The sequence below is a fragment of the Charadrius vociferus genome, unplaced genomic scaffold, assembly GCF_000708025.1.
Source record: "Charadrius vociferus isolate BGI_N301 unplaced genomic scaffold, ASM70802v2 scaffold550, whole genome shotgun sequence".
Classification (NCBI taxonomy): domain Eukaryota; kingdom Metazoa; phylum Chordata; class Aves; order Charadriiformes; family Charadriidae; genus Charadrius; species Charadrius vociferus.
Window position 1 is genome coordinate 332,870 of NW_009646425.1, and position 13,551 is coordinate 346,420.

A 13,551-nucleotide genomic window follows, 5' to 3' on the forward strand; every position below is an offset into this window, starting at 1 on the left:
TTTCCCTAGCCATCAGCTTTGGCTAGTAGATGCATAATATGGCTCACGTTAACAGCTGGTTTTCAGGTTTACTTTGAAAAAGCTTACAGGGGTTTTGGTCATTATTGAAGTACAGGGGGCTTCAGTCCTCCAAATGTGTTTTAGCAGTGCTAACGTTATTAATCTCTCCAGGTCAAAAAGTTTTCAGTTTCACTAAAGTTACTTTGGAGAAAATCCTCACACTTGCTGCGGGTCATCTTACCGCTTTAAGATATTAGAAATTTTTGGGGGGGGAGTGGGTTTTTTTTTCTCAGTTTTAAGGATTGATGCACAAGCTCTGAAAAAGTTATTGTGGTGATTAGCTGTGTGCAGTTTCCCTGGTTGTAGTAATAGTATAAATTTTAAGATATTCAGACATACGTGATGGCAAATAACAAAATCTTGATGTTAAGTCATCGGTGATGTACATACATCATCCGTGCTTCAGAACAGATCTTGGCTTTTTTCTGCGACAGGCAGCAGTGCAGAAGATGGCCTCATGAGAGACACGTTCCAGTTTGAAGTACTGCAAACACAGCATGAAGAAATTAAACAGAAGGTTAGCAAAATCTTCCTCTCCCCTCTAAATAGCACATCTTTTGATAGAGCTAACTGAAAGGTGGGATAAGTTCGGTTCCGAGTATTTGATTGTAATCAAGTTGAATTTTGAAATCCGTGGGTCTATTAAATGCATCATACTAGAAACAGCTCCCGTAATATTAAGAGTGAGAGCGATATTCGGTCATTTCAGATTAGGAAATGCTAATTTGTCGGTTTTACTTGTTGCCTATCAAATTGATTCTGCTCTGTCCTGTCAGCACAAGTTATTTTGTGCAACTTAAAGATTTGAGAAACTTTAAAGTTGTGTTATGTTGCCTTACCTTCTGGTGATCCCTTATGGAAAGCTACTGGTGGTAGAAGTAGATGTGGAAAAGTAAGAAGGTACAGATGCCCGTACCAAGTCCATCCATTCCTTGGCTGACAGCTTAGGAAGAATATAAGACCTGAGCAAGCTTGTGATGATATTTTAGCAGAATGGATTTTTATCCTCTGCTAAAATTTCACGTAGGTACTTCCCGATCCAAAAATATTATATGCGTATTTAATATTCTGTAGTCTATTTTTTTTTTTAAATGCTTGCGTATTTGGTTTTGGGTACCTTTTAGTGTGAAAGAGGTCTGCAACTTAACAACACATTGTGTCAGGATCTTCTTTGATTTTGTTTGAACTTTGCACCTAGTGATATTCAGTGGATGGGTCTTGGCTATTAGGAGAGGCAGTAAACAAGGAATACTTGTGCATAGCACTCACACCTCGATAGACCTTTGTTTCCTCACAGTTGTGCTTTCTCCCAGATGGGAAGGTCCTGCCCTATTTACCTGTCTCTCCTCACCCTTACCTTTGTTCTCTGCATCTTTTCCAGTTCTACTATGTTCTTCTTTATTGGGAAAGCTCCCGCCTGTACACCATGTTCAACAGGGGGGTAAACCATAATTTTATATAGTGGTAGAGGGGTGTCTTTCTGCTTTTTTTCTGTGTGCTTTTCTGAATAACTCATTCTATTATCTCTCCAAAGTCTTGTCTCTGAGTGATGATGGCTGTTCAGAGAGTACTTGTGAAGATACTGCCTGGGGGTGGAAGCCTGTCTTAGGACAGCGTGCTTGTTGGCTGCCATGCTAGATGAAATACTGTAATTAAATTATCATTGTTATCATCCAAACAATGAATAAATTGTTGATGTGTGTGACTAGAATAATTTTCAAAGAAAGAACATAATCACAGAGAAGGGGAAAGAGAAGAAGGGTCTCTGACGGATACCAGGACGTGCCTTTGCTGTCATTTTATAATTCTGTTAGAGAAAACCTAATTTAATCAGAAAAAAATTAGAAGCAACATTGCAGAATTTCTGAACTGGGTTACAGGAGCATGTTTCTCCCTAGAAACTGTAAATGTACCTAATTTGCAACCATGCAATGTTATAAATACATACTTTTGGTTATATACATCCTTTAATGGAATCCATCTGTTTGCAGCTGAAAGAAATGCAGGATGAAATTCTTACTAAAAATGGAGAAATTAAAATTTTGCGTGACTCAATGCAGCAGATGGAGTATGCTATGGAGGAACAGAAAAGATCATACATGCTATTGGAACAGCAAAAATCTCAGACTTTAAGTGAAAAAGAAAAAGAGTTCTCCAAAAAGGTTTGTAAATATGTCAATTACCTGCACATCACATGCAGGAGCTAGTTTTATGACATAATGATGTCACAGACCATGTAGTCAAAGGAATAACATTTGTGTGACCTTTCCAAGCGATGTATGCTTTTATTTTCTTATGTAAAAGAAAGCATTTCTAAGAACCTGCTGAGGGTTTTCTTCCGTCAAAATAAGAGTAAAATTCAGGTGGTAGAGGGTTTCGTGTACTTGTTGGGTTTTTTTTAAGCAATCATTAAAATAGGAACGTATTGTAAAATGGGAAGAAGCCCCAGAATGTGCTTTATGACTCTGATCAGATTGCTGTTCCTGTTGCAGTCATCTTTCTGAAAGCCCTGAAGAGGACAGTGGCTGCCTTTGTCCTGTTTCCTTTGCTGTTAACGGCCTCGCTGTAGTCATGCTCTGCGTGGCGCTTGGTCTCTCTTAACAAGCCATATGCTTCTTGCCTGAAATTTTGACACTTGGTTCTAAGATAGTATTAATTGGACTAGCATACATAAAAATGGAGATCTTATGCAGAGTTCACAGTAAGTAGCTGGTAATCTTGAAATCTTACAGTAATTCTAGTTGCTCTGCAGTTATAACACCTCTAAAATTATTCGGTAACAGTAAAACTGTGTTTTTAATTCCTCTTTCAGTTACTGTCGTTACAGTCAGAGTTGCAGTTCAAAGATGCAGAAATGAACGAATTAAGAACGCGACTTCAGAACTGTGAAAGAAATAAACATGTTACTCAGACGGTTTTAATGCCAAGGTAGGAGTTTTGGAAAATGAATTTGTGTTCCTTTTAACAATATGTGTGCTTAAACTATTAAAGAGGTTTGCTTTTGTCATGTAACTCTTAGCTCCGTTGTCTTTAAAAAATACAACCAAAAAGGTCTGTTAACCTCTGTGGAATTTGCTCAGAAAGAGCCTTCCTTGTGCCTGTGACAGAAATGCAGAGTTTGTAGTGAAGTACCTTTAAAACATGAATGTAAATAGATCCTTGTTTATTGTTTAATAGAATAATTACAAAATAAATATAGACTCATCTAAGTGTTTGATTTTTATTTTAGTCCTAAAAAGAATTTTGCAATACAAGTGAAATCAGAAGGATGTTCTCCACAGCCTGGGAGAAGATCTTTTCCAACAAAAGAATCCTTCAGTGCTGAGATGTCCACTAGACCATCGTGTTCTTCAGGAAATTTGATTGCCTCGACTACTTCGATCAAAGAAGGTAAACCCATATACAACTTGCAACATTTTTAGCCGCATATGAACATTCTGCCTTAGATAAGGATTTTTGTGCCATGTGACTGAACAGTTTCAGTAAGTTCACTGTAGAGAAAAACAAGTATTTGTTTTATTTTGGTTTTGCTTAATTTTCTTTCCATTTTATACCAATTGGTGTTAAATGCCTATGACTGAAATTTGCATCAAGATCATTTTAATTCACACCTTGGTAATGCCAGATGCCAACGATGAACTGGCTGTTGGCCATAATGAAAAACTTTCATGTATTATGTGATGAACTAAAACATCCAAATTGTTAATCTTCCTTTCTCGTTGAGTGAAGAACAGGATAATTTGCCTCTTTCTTGAATTCATCTGATAGTCAGTTAATGCATTTTTTGTATTCTTGTGGTTTGGCTTTAAAGCTGACCTTTGGGGGGATTTTATTTTATTTTATTTTTTATTTAGCCGTATTGAAAGAAGCAACTGAAACAGTATACTCATTTCCTCTTTTATGTGTAGGGCAGTAATTCTCAGTAAATTGTATCTTGAAATTCATTGAGTAAGGCTTAGGAAATGAATATATGCATGTATTGAAGATTGCTATAATATGAAACAAAAATGGTGGGGTTTTTATAGCAGCCGACTGCCATGTTTCCAATAGGAAATAATAAATGGAAGAAATTTGGATACCATCAACGAATCTTTACAGGAAGAGTCATGAAAAATCTGCAATGTTACTGTCAGTTACAGTATTTAATCTGAAACTGTATGGGCAGCATGAACTCCATCAAAAAGAAAAATATAGTAGCCTTAAAGCATTAGTATTGCTATTTTTCAGCCTCCTGACTGTTCATTATGATAACAACATTCATTATGCCTATTTGTTTGAAAAACACACTTACTTGTCTTCTGAACCCTGCAAGGCTTTTGGCTTCATTTTGGCTAGTAATTGTGACATACGTAGAAGATTGTAAGATTATGAAATGCTCAACAGATTATTTTTTTTAAGAATTTTATATTGGTTTTTAACTAATTTAGTCATGTAAATCTCTGCTAGTAGTGGGAATTCAACTTAAGGTGTTTATTTCTACAAGAAAGGTTGAGAGCAATAGCACCGAGCAATCTGTGGAACCGTTGACAGTAAAGGTGAAATTTTACTCACTTTTCTAATTTATTTTGGGGAGCAATGCTACTTGTGTCATAGCTCTTAACTATTGTTTGACGTATCTGAGTTATACAAGACAAATGTTTTTTACTGGTCTACTGTCTGTTTACTTGATATATAACAGCTATGGCTAACTGAATGTGTGCGAAGGGTGGGTACGGATACATAAGCAACGTAGTTCTGGTATTAGATTCATGGTTACTGTTTGTTTTAGACAGTAAGACAACGCATCCTGAAGTTTTGTCTGTGAAGCATGAAGCAATGGGGAAAAACGGTTCCTGCAACTCCGTACCTAAACGAAACACACAAGGTATCTTAATTTTGTTAATTCAGAAATAGCGAGCATTTCTGAGGCACAGCTCTGATGCCTTTACTGAGCGGTGTCGTGCTGAGCAGCCTGCTATGTACAGCGCCGCTGCACAGAACAGTGGTGTTCAGCTGGTCGCTTTTTGCTTTGAGTATTGCAATTATGCAGTAAAACATTTGAGATTATATTATTATCTTGTATCCTAACAATATTCTTATGTTGTTATTCTAGGTAAGAAAAAAGTTTGCCTGGTTTTTGCTTTATGGAAGGATATGGATCAAGAGGCATCTTATTACAAGGCTGGCTCTTTCATTTTTAGTATATTACACTTTTTATTGTAAAACCAATATAAAACCAGGAAAAATGTGTTGGTCTTGTTTTTACCTTCATTTAAAAAAAAAAAAATACAGCAACATTTACAACAGTCAACACCAGGAAGTCTTCAGAGTACTATTTTATTTACAATTCAGAACAGAATTGCGTCACATAATTTTAATATGAGGACTGAAACTTGGAGGGCAAGTCATCAGGATAGTTGGGATATATGATCATTTGGCTCAAGCTATTTTGTTAATATGGGATTGTAATTAAAATATCTCCACATATAATTTGGTTAATATCTAAATCATCTTAAATCCATTTTTCTAAAAATCATTCTCTTGCAGAGAAAGAAGATTGGCAATGAAAAAATTATTTTGAGGTTGAGAACATTATAAATAAGGCCAATCTTCTGAAATACTCATTTTTTGTTCTTGCTGATGTTGAAGTTGATGGTAAAGCTCCTCCAAAGACAATTAATTACGTATCCTTTCAGGTTCTATCTTACTAAATGCACTGATGAAGCAGCCCATTGTCCCGGGGTCATTACTAGGACTCTGCCATCTTCTTAGCAGTAACTCTGAGCCTTTACCTGGAGCTGTATTGCAGCCTAACTATTTGCATACGTAAGTTTTAATTTTTTTGTTAAACTGTATCTGACATATTCTTAGTATAGTGGCATCCTCTATATGAAGAAGTCCTTATTCATGAAGGATAGCTCATTCCTTGTGTTAAATGCTGTTTTGCTTAGGCCGTTTAATGCAAAATTTGGAACTTCATTCTGCATCTTTTATTATTAATCTGTGACTATCGTAGATACTAAACAGTGGAATGACAATAAGAGATAAACTAGGTTATTTATATATTAGGGGAAGGCAGAGAAACATGTTTTGTAAAAGCTGGGAGTGACTGTTAGCAGCTGCTGTTGTTAACCACTTAAGGACATAAAACTTGCATTGCTGTGAGGGAAGCATATCAATATGATCATGACTTAAGTGGGAAGAAAATGTTGAAAATGCGATCAAAAGAACAGCAGGCTTTACATCCTCAAAGCCTAACCTATGTTAAATTTGTAATGTACAATTTATGTGCAATTTTCCAAGATATATTTATAGTGACCGGTAAAGCATTGTAAATACGAATATTGGATATAAATTCTAATAGCTTTTCACTTTAAAGAATTAGACTGTAGTTCTAGAAATACCTTTGCTTTTCTGATGTTATTTTATTCGTAAGTCTTGTGTTTTGTGGGTTCATAGCAAGACTCGTGTCTCATTGGCCTTGCCATTTATGCAAGTAGAGGTGGTGTGTTTGGCCTTTGTAGCTGCAGTTTGACTAGTTAACAGCTGAACTCTCTCATCTCTGGCCAAGAAATTTTTTTTTTATTGTTGTTGTGGTCCTTTAGAGGCCCCTACGTACTACAGACCAGTAACGTACCGATACTTGTTCTTCCCAGAAGCTACCAAACAACATTAGGGGAAGATAAGAATATATGACAGGTTATCAAAAGCATGAAACTGGAAAGCCAATGTTTGAAATGTAGTTTCAGAGAATGGCTTATAGTGAGCTGCTGAAGTTACTCAGCTGTAAGCTCTGACTACTTTCTTAAGACCTAGGAATGCTTTGAAATTGCTCTTCCATGCAGGTTTCAAGGAGTAGGATTTTTTTTTTTTTCCTCCCCAATTTACATTTTATTTTGGAAACAGACATCTTTTATTACTCTAGCCTTTCTATTATTTGATTTGGAATATGGATAAGTCAAATTTCAGCTGTGTTCTCTGCCTTTTCTTCTGAAGTATTTCCCTTCTTTTAATTTTATTTGGATAGGAAATCCACACAACTACCCAGCAGCAAGACCACTCAAGAAGAAATTGCTCCTCTCGTATCCCTGCGAGAAGCTCAAAAACTTGCAATAACAGGCTTGAACTTGATTGCTATGGACGAAGGATTATCTGAAGGAAGCCCAACAGAAAGCCGGAGAGAGTTCTTGCACGTCACACGCTGCAAGATCCGAGGCGCCGTGCACCTCCTGCCCTTGGTAGAATACCATATTGGTGCATACTGTCGAGCAGTACAATTGGCAGACAAGTCAATAAATGGTTCTTGTGGAAACCATTCAGCTGTTTCTTCCAGAACCAGCACAAATATGGTGTCAAGTAAGGAGGACTTCAGGTTGTCTCTTGAAGAAACTACAGTTATATCACTGGGTATTCTTTATTATTTGGCATTTTATAGCTGGGATGTTGTCCAGACATTGCTGTCGACTGAAGTGGAAAAAAGTTCTGCTGCTGAAGATGAAGAGGTTTCCAAGATGGACAAAAATGTGTCATGCGATAATCAGTGCAATAATAAAGAAGATACCAGGACGCGAGGAGGGCTGCTGGTAGCTCCACAGGATGCTCCCAACAATGACCAAGCTCAACATTCTTTGTTTAAAAAGCTGCTTCAGGTTTTAGCTTTTTCTGCTGTGAGAGGCTCCCAGGCTGATAGTATACTGAACCAAAGCCTAAAAGTTTTGGTGAAATTAGCTGAAAATTCAACAATGGACTTGCTATTGAAGTAAGTCAGTAATAGCTAATTATTTCAGAATCTGTTGGTTAGCAGTTCTCATTCTCTGTTGAAACTAATTTGTGCAGATGACAGAAATTTTGACATGTGTGGGGAATATCACATTTCTCAGATCACCTTTGAGAAGCAGTTGACGATCTTTCTACTGCCTTGGCTGCTAATGAATGTGATAATCGCCCCCGATCACCGACAAGATTTGCTTATGAAGTTTATGTGAAACAGATGCATAGCTGTCACTTGAAAGTGAGAAAACTTCTTAAGGCCATAGGCAGTTGATCAGAATATCTATAACATTCAGTTTGGGTTTTTTGAGATTGCTGGGAGATGCATAAGGAATGAAAGCACAGGGTCTCATTCTGGTAGGTAAAATGCCACTCTAAAGAGCAAGATGTTTTGTCTTCTAATGGTTTAATATACACAACCATATTATGAATTACAGACTGACTGCCAAATGTTAACAAGAGGTTTTTCAGTATACTTCGTATTTATGACACGGAAGTTGAGATCAGGTATGTTCTGAATGGCTAAAAAGGTACAAATTACAATGCTGTGTATAAGAAATAGTGTATCTTCAACGTGTCAGTGCATTTCCCATTTCTAAATCTGAGTTTTCTTTTGAAGTTTTCAGCACTTACTGAGTAGTCAGATACTGCTCCGTTGTCTGTGTCCAGAGACCCCTTTGTCTGCTGTCCTTTTGACCATCAGACTGTTGTCTATCCTTGCTCAACACCACCTGTTGGTTGCTCAACTTTGTTCTCATTCAGGTAAAAGACTGCATAACACAGAGAACTGTTATCAGTTGAATGTTAGTTAGCGTGACTAAAAGTAATGCAAACAGGCCTTGCTCCAAGGTGTTAGCCGGCGTTTTTCCTTTTGGGGTTCTATGTTAGCTGAAAACTTGTTTTCTAGCAAGTGTTTCAGTTACTGTTTGAAGAGTAGTATCTGTCTACGTACAGTGCTTTTGATAACCATGTGGATTTTTAAATCTGCTTTCCAGATTAATGTCTATTGTATTAAAGGTTGATGAGGAAAAAAGGGCTTTTGAGGGGTTTGGAAGTTTAGTTTCTCTGCACTCATGACACTGTTGAGTTCAGGGATTCCAGTACTCTGCATGACAAATAGTCTTTGTCCAGTTCCTTATGCTTCTAGTAGTACAGTATTACCACAAACACATATATAAAGTTTAAGGATACTAGTTTCTTCAGCACTGCCTAAGATGTCTGAAGTAAAGCAAGAAGTTAAGCCTGTGTCATGAGTCCCAGGATAGCACTCTGTGTTTTCTGAAATGTTTTTCTTATGTGACAAAATTAAGTTTTGTCATAAACAATTGATTAGTTAGGAAAAGAATGAAGTTGTCTCTGTTTCAGACACCTGCCTCCTTCTTGCACTGTACATGTATATTACATCAAGACCAGATAAATCAGCATCTGAAATGCTTTGGCTTCAGCTGGAACAAGAGGTAACTACAGCTGTTTGTTATGCTTTTTCCTGCTATTTCCACTTGGGGGAGTGGGAGGAGCAGGGCAGTGCACAAATTGTTCAAAACCAAGTTCTTTCTCTAGCTGAAATAGAACACAAAGTATTGGCTTGCAGCAAGGGGTTACATTGATTTTTAAGAGTACCTGCTTGAAACTGAATCAGTAACTATTCTTAAAGATAACATCAGTCATAATAGTCATAGTTAAGTGTAAAAGCAAGAAAGATCCTAGGATGGCTGTAAATGCTCAACACTAAGCTTTATTTTGCTTTTAGATCAATAGAGGAGTAAAAGGAAGCAAGATCTATGATTCATTTTGATTGTATTAATTACTTCTGAACTGTATCTTATGAGTTACTACATATAAAGGGCAGTCCGTAGCAACTTAGGATTATATTCATTGTGTTCAGTGGAAATACTAGCTTGCTGTATAGTAGTCATGATTATATATAGGAAGAATAGCTTTTGAATTAAATTTGTATTGTTTGTCCTGATAGTGGTGACTTGTTCAAGGTTCTACCATTTTGCTCCACTTTTGCTCTCATTTGAAAGACTTCTGAACCATTTTCATTATCCCCCTACCTACATTGCTTTACTAAGTGTAAGCGTGTTATTTGTATGCAGTAAGGCCCACTGCACCTTGTTAGCCTTTCTCCTCAGAAAGTTGAAGAGGTTTCTGTGCAAGGCAAATTCCGTGTCTGTAAAGTTTTACAGGGAAGAAACATGAACAATTTTGGGGGGATAAAAAAGATCAACTGTTAAGAAAAAACCAAGAATGTTTGAAACTAGTAATGAAATATCACTTCTACGTTCCTTTGTTTGCAGCTTAATTGTTTGACAATTCTGCAGAACGCTAGTACTCATTATAATGCAATCTGCGTGTTTTTGTAATAGACAGTTAGACTCCTGACAAGGTGCATGCGGTGTTCCAGGCCAGCGGTTTTATTACCTGGTACAGACTGCCAATGTAATCTCGAGGTACGTCACTACAGTGGCTGAGCCTAATCTACTGAGAATTTAAAGGTACTCAATGCTGAAATATCTTTTTGCCCCTTTTTTAGCTATAATGAAACCAAAGCGTACTGTACTTTAAAGGATGCCACCTTCTAGGAAGCTTGCTTTTGCTTGCTAAAAAAACATGGTGAAATGTGGAAGTTTGAAGAGATTAATCAGTAAAGTTCATAATAAAATAAGTTTTCTGCTACTACAGTTTTACTTCATGTATTGAGGCGCTTTTTTTCCTCTTGCAGGTGGTTAAGGCACTAGTTATAATGTTACATAGACAGTGGATGAAGATTAGAAGATCTGAGAACAGCTTGTGTGCATATAAGGAACGAATTACTCAGTTTTTACGTGATGCTGTTTTACTCTTACACAGCCTGTCTCAGAAAGATAAACTGTTTCAGGAACACTGTTTGGAAGTTCTCCATCAATATGACCAAGCCATGCCGGGCATAAGAGCCATTCTCAAAAAGACTCAAAAATTGAGTGCCTGTGAAGGTAAAATGAGTCAAATGATAATGTTGGCTTTTTTCCATGCTGTACAAACAGAAATTCCACTTCTGTCCCTTTCCTCATTTAACAAGACTCGTGTACCAAACACCATGGATGGTTGTTGCTCAGACCCCTGAAGGCAGTCCATAATCTAGTGCTTCTCAATCTTCATTATACTGAATCACTACACTACTGTTCTTCTTTAATAGCTCTATCTTGTTCTCTCCATAGAGATATGCCCCTACTATCTAATCAAAGTCCTTTACTTCAGCTCTAGTTAGTAGAACAATCTGCACTATACGTTACCTTACTTAATAAAAAGAAAAATCATTATTCTAAGTCTCCAACCAGCATTACACCTCTCTGAAATTGTTTTTTTTCCCCCCTACATCCTTAACATCTCTCTTCTTCCTCTCCATTACCCCAAAAGCTTCTCTAGCCCCTGTCCACGAGGACTTGCCCCTTGCTTTGCATGCTTGTGGTGTCCCTTTCCTAGAGAGAGCTCATCTTGTGAAACTGCCTCTCCTTGTACCTCGATGCTATTTCTTTGTTCACTCATGGCATTGTTTACATACATGTTGTAGAGCTGATGTAAAGACTGTGCTCCTCCATCAGTATGAGGTTTGCTACAAGATATCAGGCAAGGCATCTGGGTCTTATTCAGAGACGGAGTGCTAAATGCTTCATTGTTGGTGTACATCTTGCATCAGTAAGGCAGGTCATGCAAGCATGCTGCTATTAGTTACAGTGACTTTTCTGGAGATGCTAAACAGCATGCCTTGTATTGTACTCTGACTGCTTAGAGCATCCCAAGGTTTTCTAGAACTTAACCTAACACCATGTCTAGTTATGCTTGGGAATGGACAAAAACTGTGTAACAGCTTGTGATGTTGGGGATGGCGATGCACACGTGTGCTTACAAACCTGTAACAAGGCTAATGCATTCAGGTTTTTCCTTTGAAACACAAAACACTATGCTTTTGTCCTAAGGGCTTTTCAAAATTAGTTAACAAAAATGAGGTTTTAAACTTAATAAGTAGTCAGAACTAGTTGTAAAATAACAAAGTACCCTTTACTGTTTTTGCACTAATACCAACATTTGACTGTCCAAGATAGTCCTCTCCTTTAATGCCTAAAAAGGCATTAAAGAAAAGAGGGGGAGAAGTTTGTATGACAAAAACTGTATCTAAAGACCTGTTTGCACTGAACCTTGAAAAAGGGTATTTGCTGTGGCCTTCTACAGTCAGTATGGTTTAAAATGCAAAGAGATACGAGCTATAATTATACTATATGAAGTAGAAAAATGACTCTCTGAAACATTGTTGTTGTTGTTGTTGCAGAGCTGATTTTGGACGAATTATATCCTCCTGAGCCAGAAGCAGAGGACCAAGGAATGGACTCCAGCTAGCTAACATCTAGCAAAGATCTCTGTCCTTCCTCATCTAAATCATAATAATCATTGCCACTGTAAATCTGAAATCTAAATCATCTGTTTTATTAAGCGATAACCTAAAGGTTGCACTCAAATGCAGCACAACTAAGACACATTTCTTTTTGTAATTATTTTACTTAAGCACCATATAAATGTAGATGAAAGCCAGGAAATTTTGATGTAAGCATTGGACTGCAATGTACTGTTTTGCTGTGCAAAACCACTCGATGGCTTATGACTGGTTCTGTTTATGAATTTCATCCTTCATGAAATTGCTGTGAATGGAATGGAAGTTTCACTATTGTGTTCTTCATTTTACTGTGACTACAGCTGAATTTATGATGCTGAATGTGCTGAGATGTTGGGATCACTGAGTTCATAGGAACGTCTTTCGAACATACTTGTTTCTTTCGCAGCTGTAGCACTTTCTTGCATGACTTCAAAAATTTTCATGTTGATATTAGTAAACAGTTCACTGTGATTTTAAAATCCTTTCTAGAAATAACTTATAGTTGGCAGTTCAATTCTGAGCAAGAAATTCAAAGCCCTGTAATGATCACTTGAGTTCACTTATTTTTCTCAACTTCGTGAATCTACTGAAAGCGTAACTAGTGACATGCAAAACCAAAAAATACTAGAATTTTTTTTTAAAGTTACCTTAGAAGAGTAAGATGGTAATGACCATTCTTTCTTAGTAGGCGAGAGAAGGATAATCTGATGGTTTAGACTGGTTTTTGGTTGCAGTATCTGGATAGGTACTGCAGTGAAGATGAATGAGCATCTCATTCCTAGGATACAGCACTGAAGATTGTAGGAAGAACTGTTGCTATACCATTTTGAATAGCAACATGAAAGGGTATACTTCCAAGTATAGCCTTGATAATCATAGCATACAGCTGTCATACTCGGCTGCAGGTATCAGCTAAACCTTAAGACCCTAAAAAGGGAAGTGTGAGTGCTACTAAAATGAACCTACACATTTGTATTTTTAAATAATTTGGAAAGCTTTTTTCATTTTTTTGACACATACTTGATTCAGAACAAGCCTGGCTCCAGGGACCAGGAGGAGGAAGAGACAGTACTACAGTGGGAAGAAAGCCCTTGGAAAATTGGGAAGTATCCAGTCCTCTGGTCATAACCCAAAGAGGCTGTGTCCTGCCCTGCTGTGTCTGTCCCCACTCCAGTGTGCTGAGCAAGCTCTTGAGTTGGCTTTTGACTTTGAGGAGAATTTTCCCAGAAATTGCTATGCAAGAATAACCAGTGTAATAATCCAGCATCTCCACAAAGCCAAAGGTCCCAGGTACAGAGCTTCACTTCTTCCTCCCACAACAGTCTAGGGCT

The 13,551-nt window shown here is 37.4% G+C and overlaps 1 protein-coding gene across 1 annotated transcript; it reads left to right on the top strand.

Moving 5' to 3' along the window:
- The first annotated feature begins 508 nt into the window (after positions 1-508).
- ATRIP (ATR interacting protein) lies at positions 509-12,325 on the top strand. The gene is made up of 12 exons (XM_009881278.1): positions 509-577; positions 2,052-2,222; positions 2,873-2,988; positions 3,290-3,450; positions 4,829-4,924; positions 5,736-5,865; positions 7,067-7,798; positions 8,429-8,571; positions 9,175-9,266; positions 10,179-10,262; positions 10,535-10,784; positions 12,119-12,325. Exons 1-12 carry the CDS (start codon positions 518-520, stop codon positions 12,184-12,186), a joined length of 2,103 nt encoding a protein of 700 aa, XP_009879580.1. The 5' UTR covers positions 509-517; the 3' UTR covers positions 12,187-12,325.
- The last annotated feature ends 1,226 nt before the right edge of the window (positions 12,326-13,551 follow it).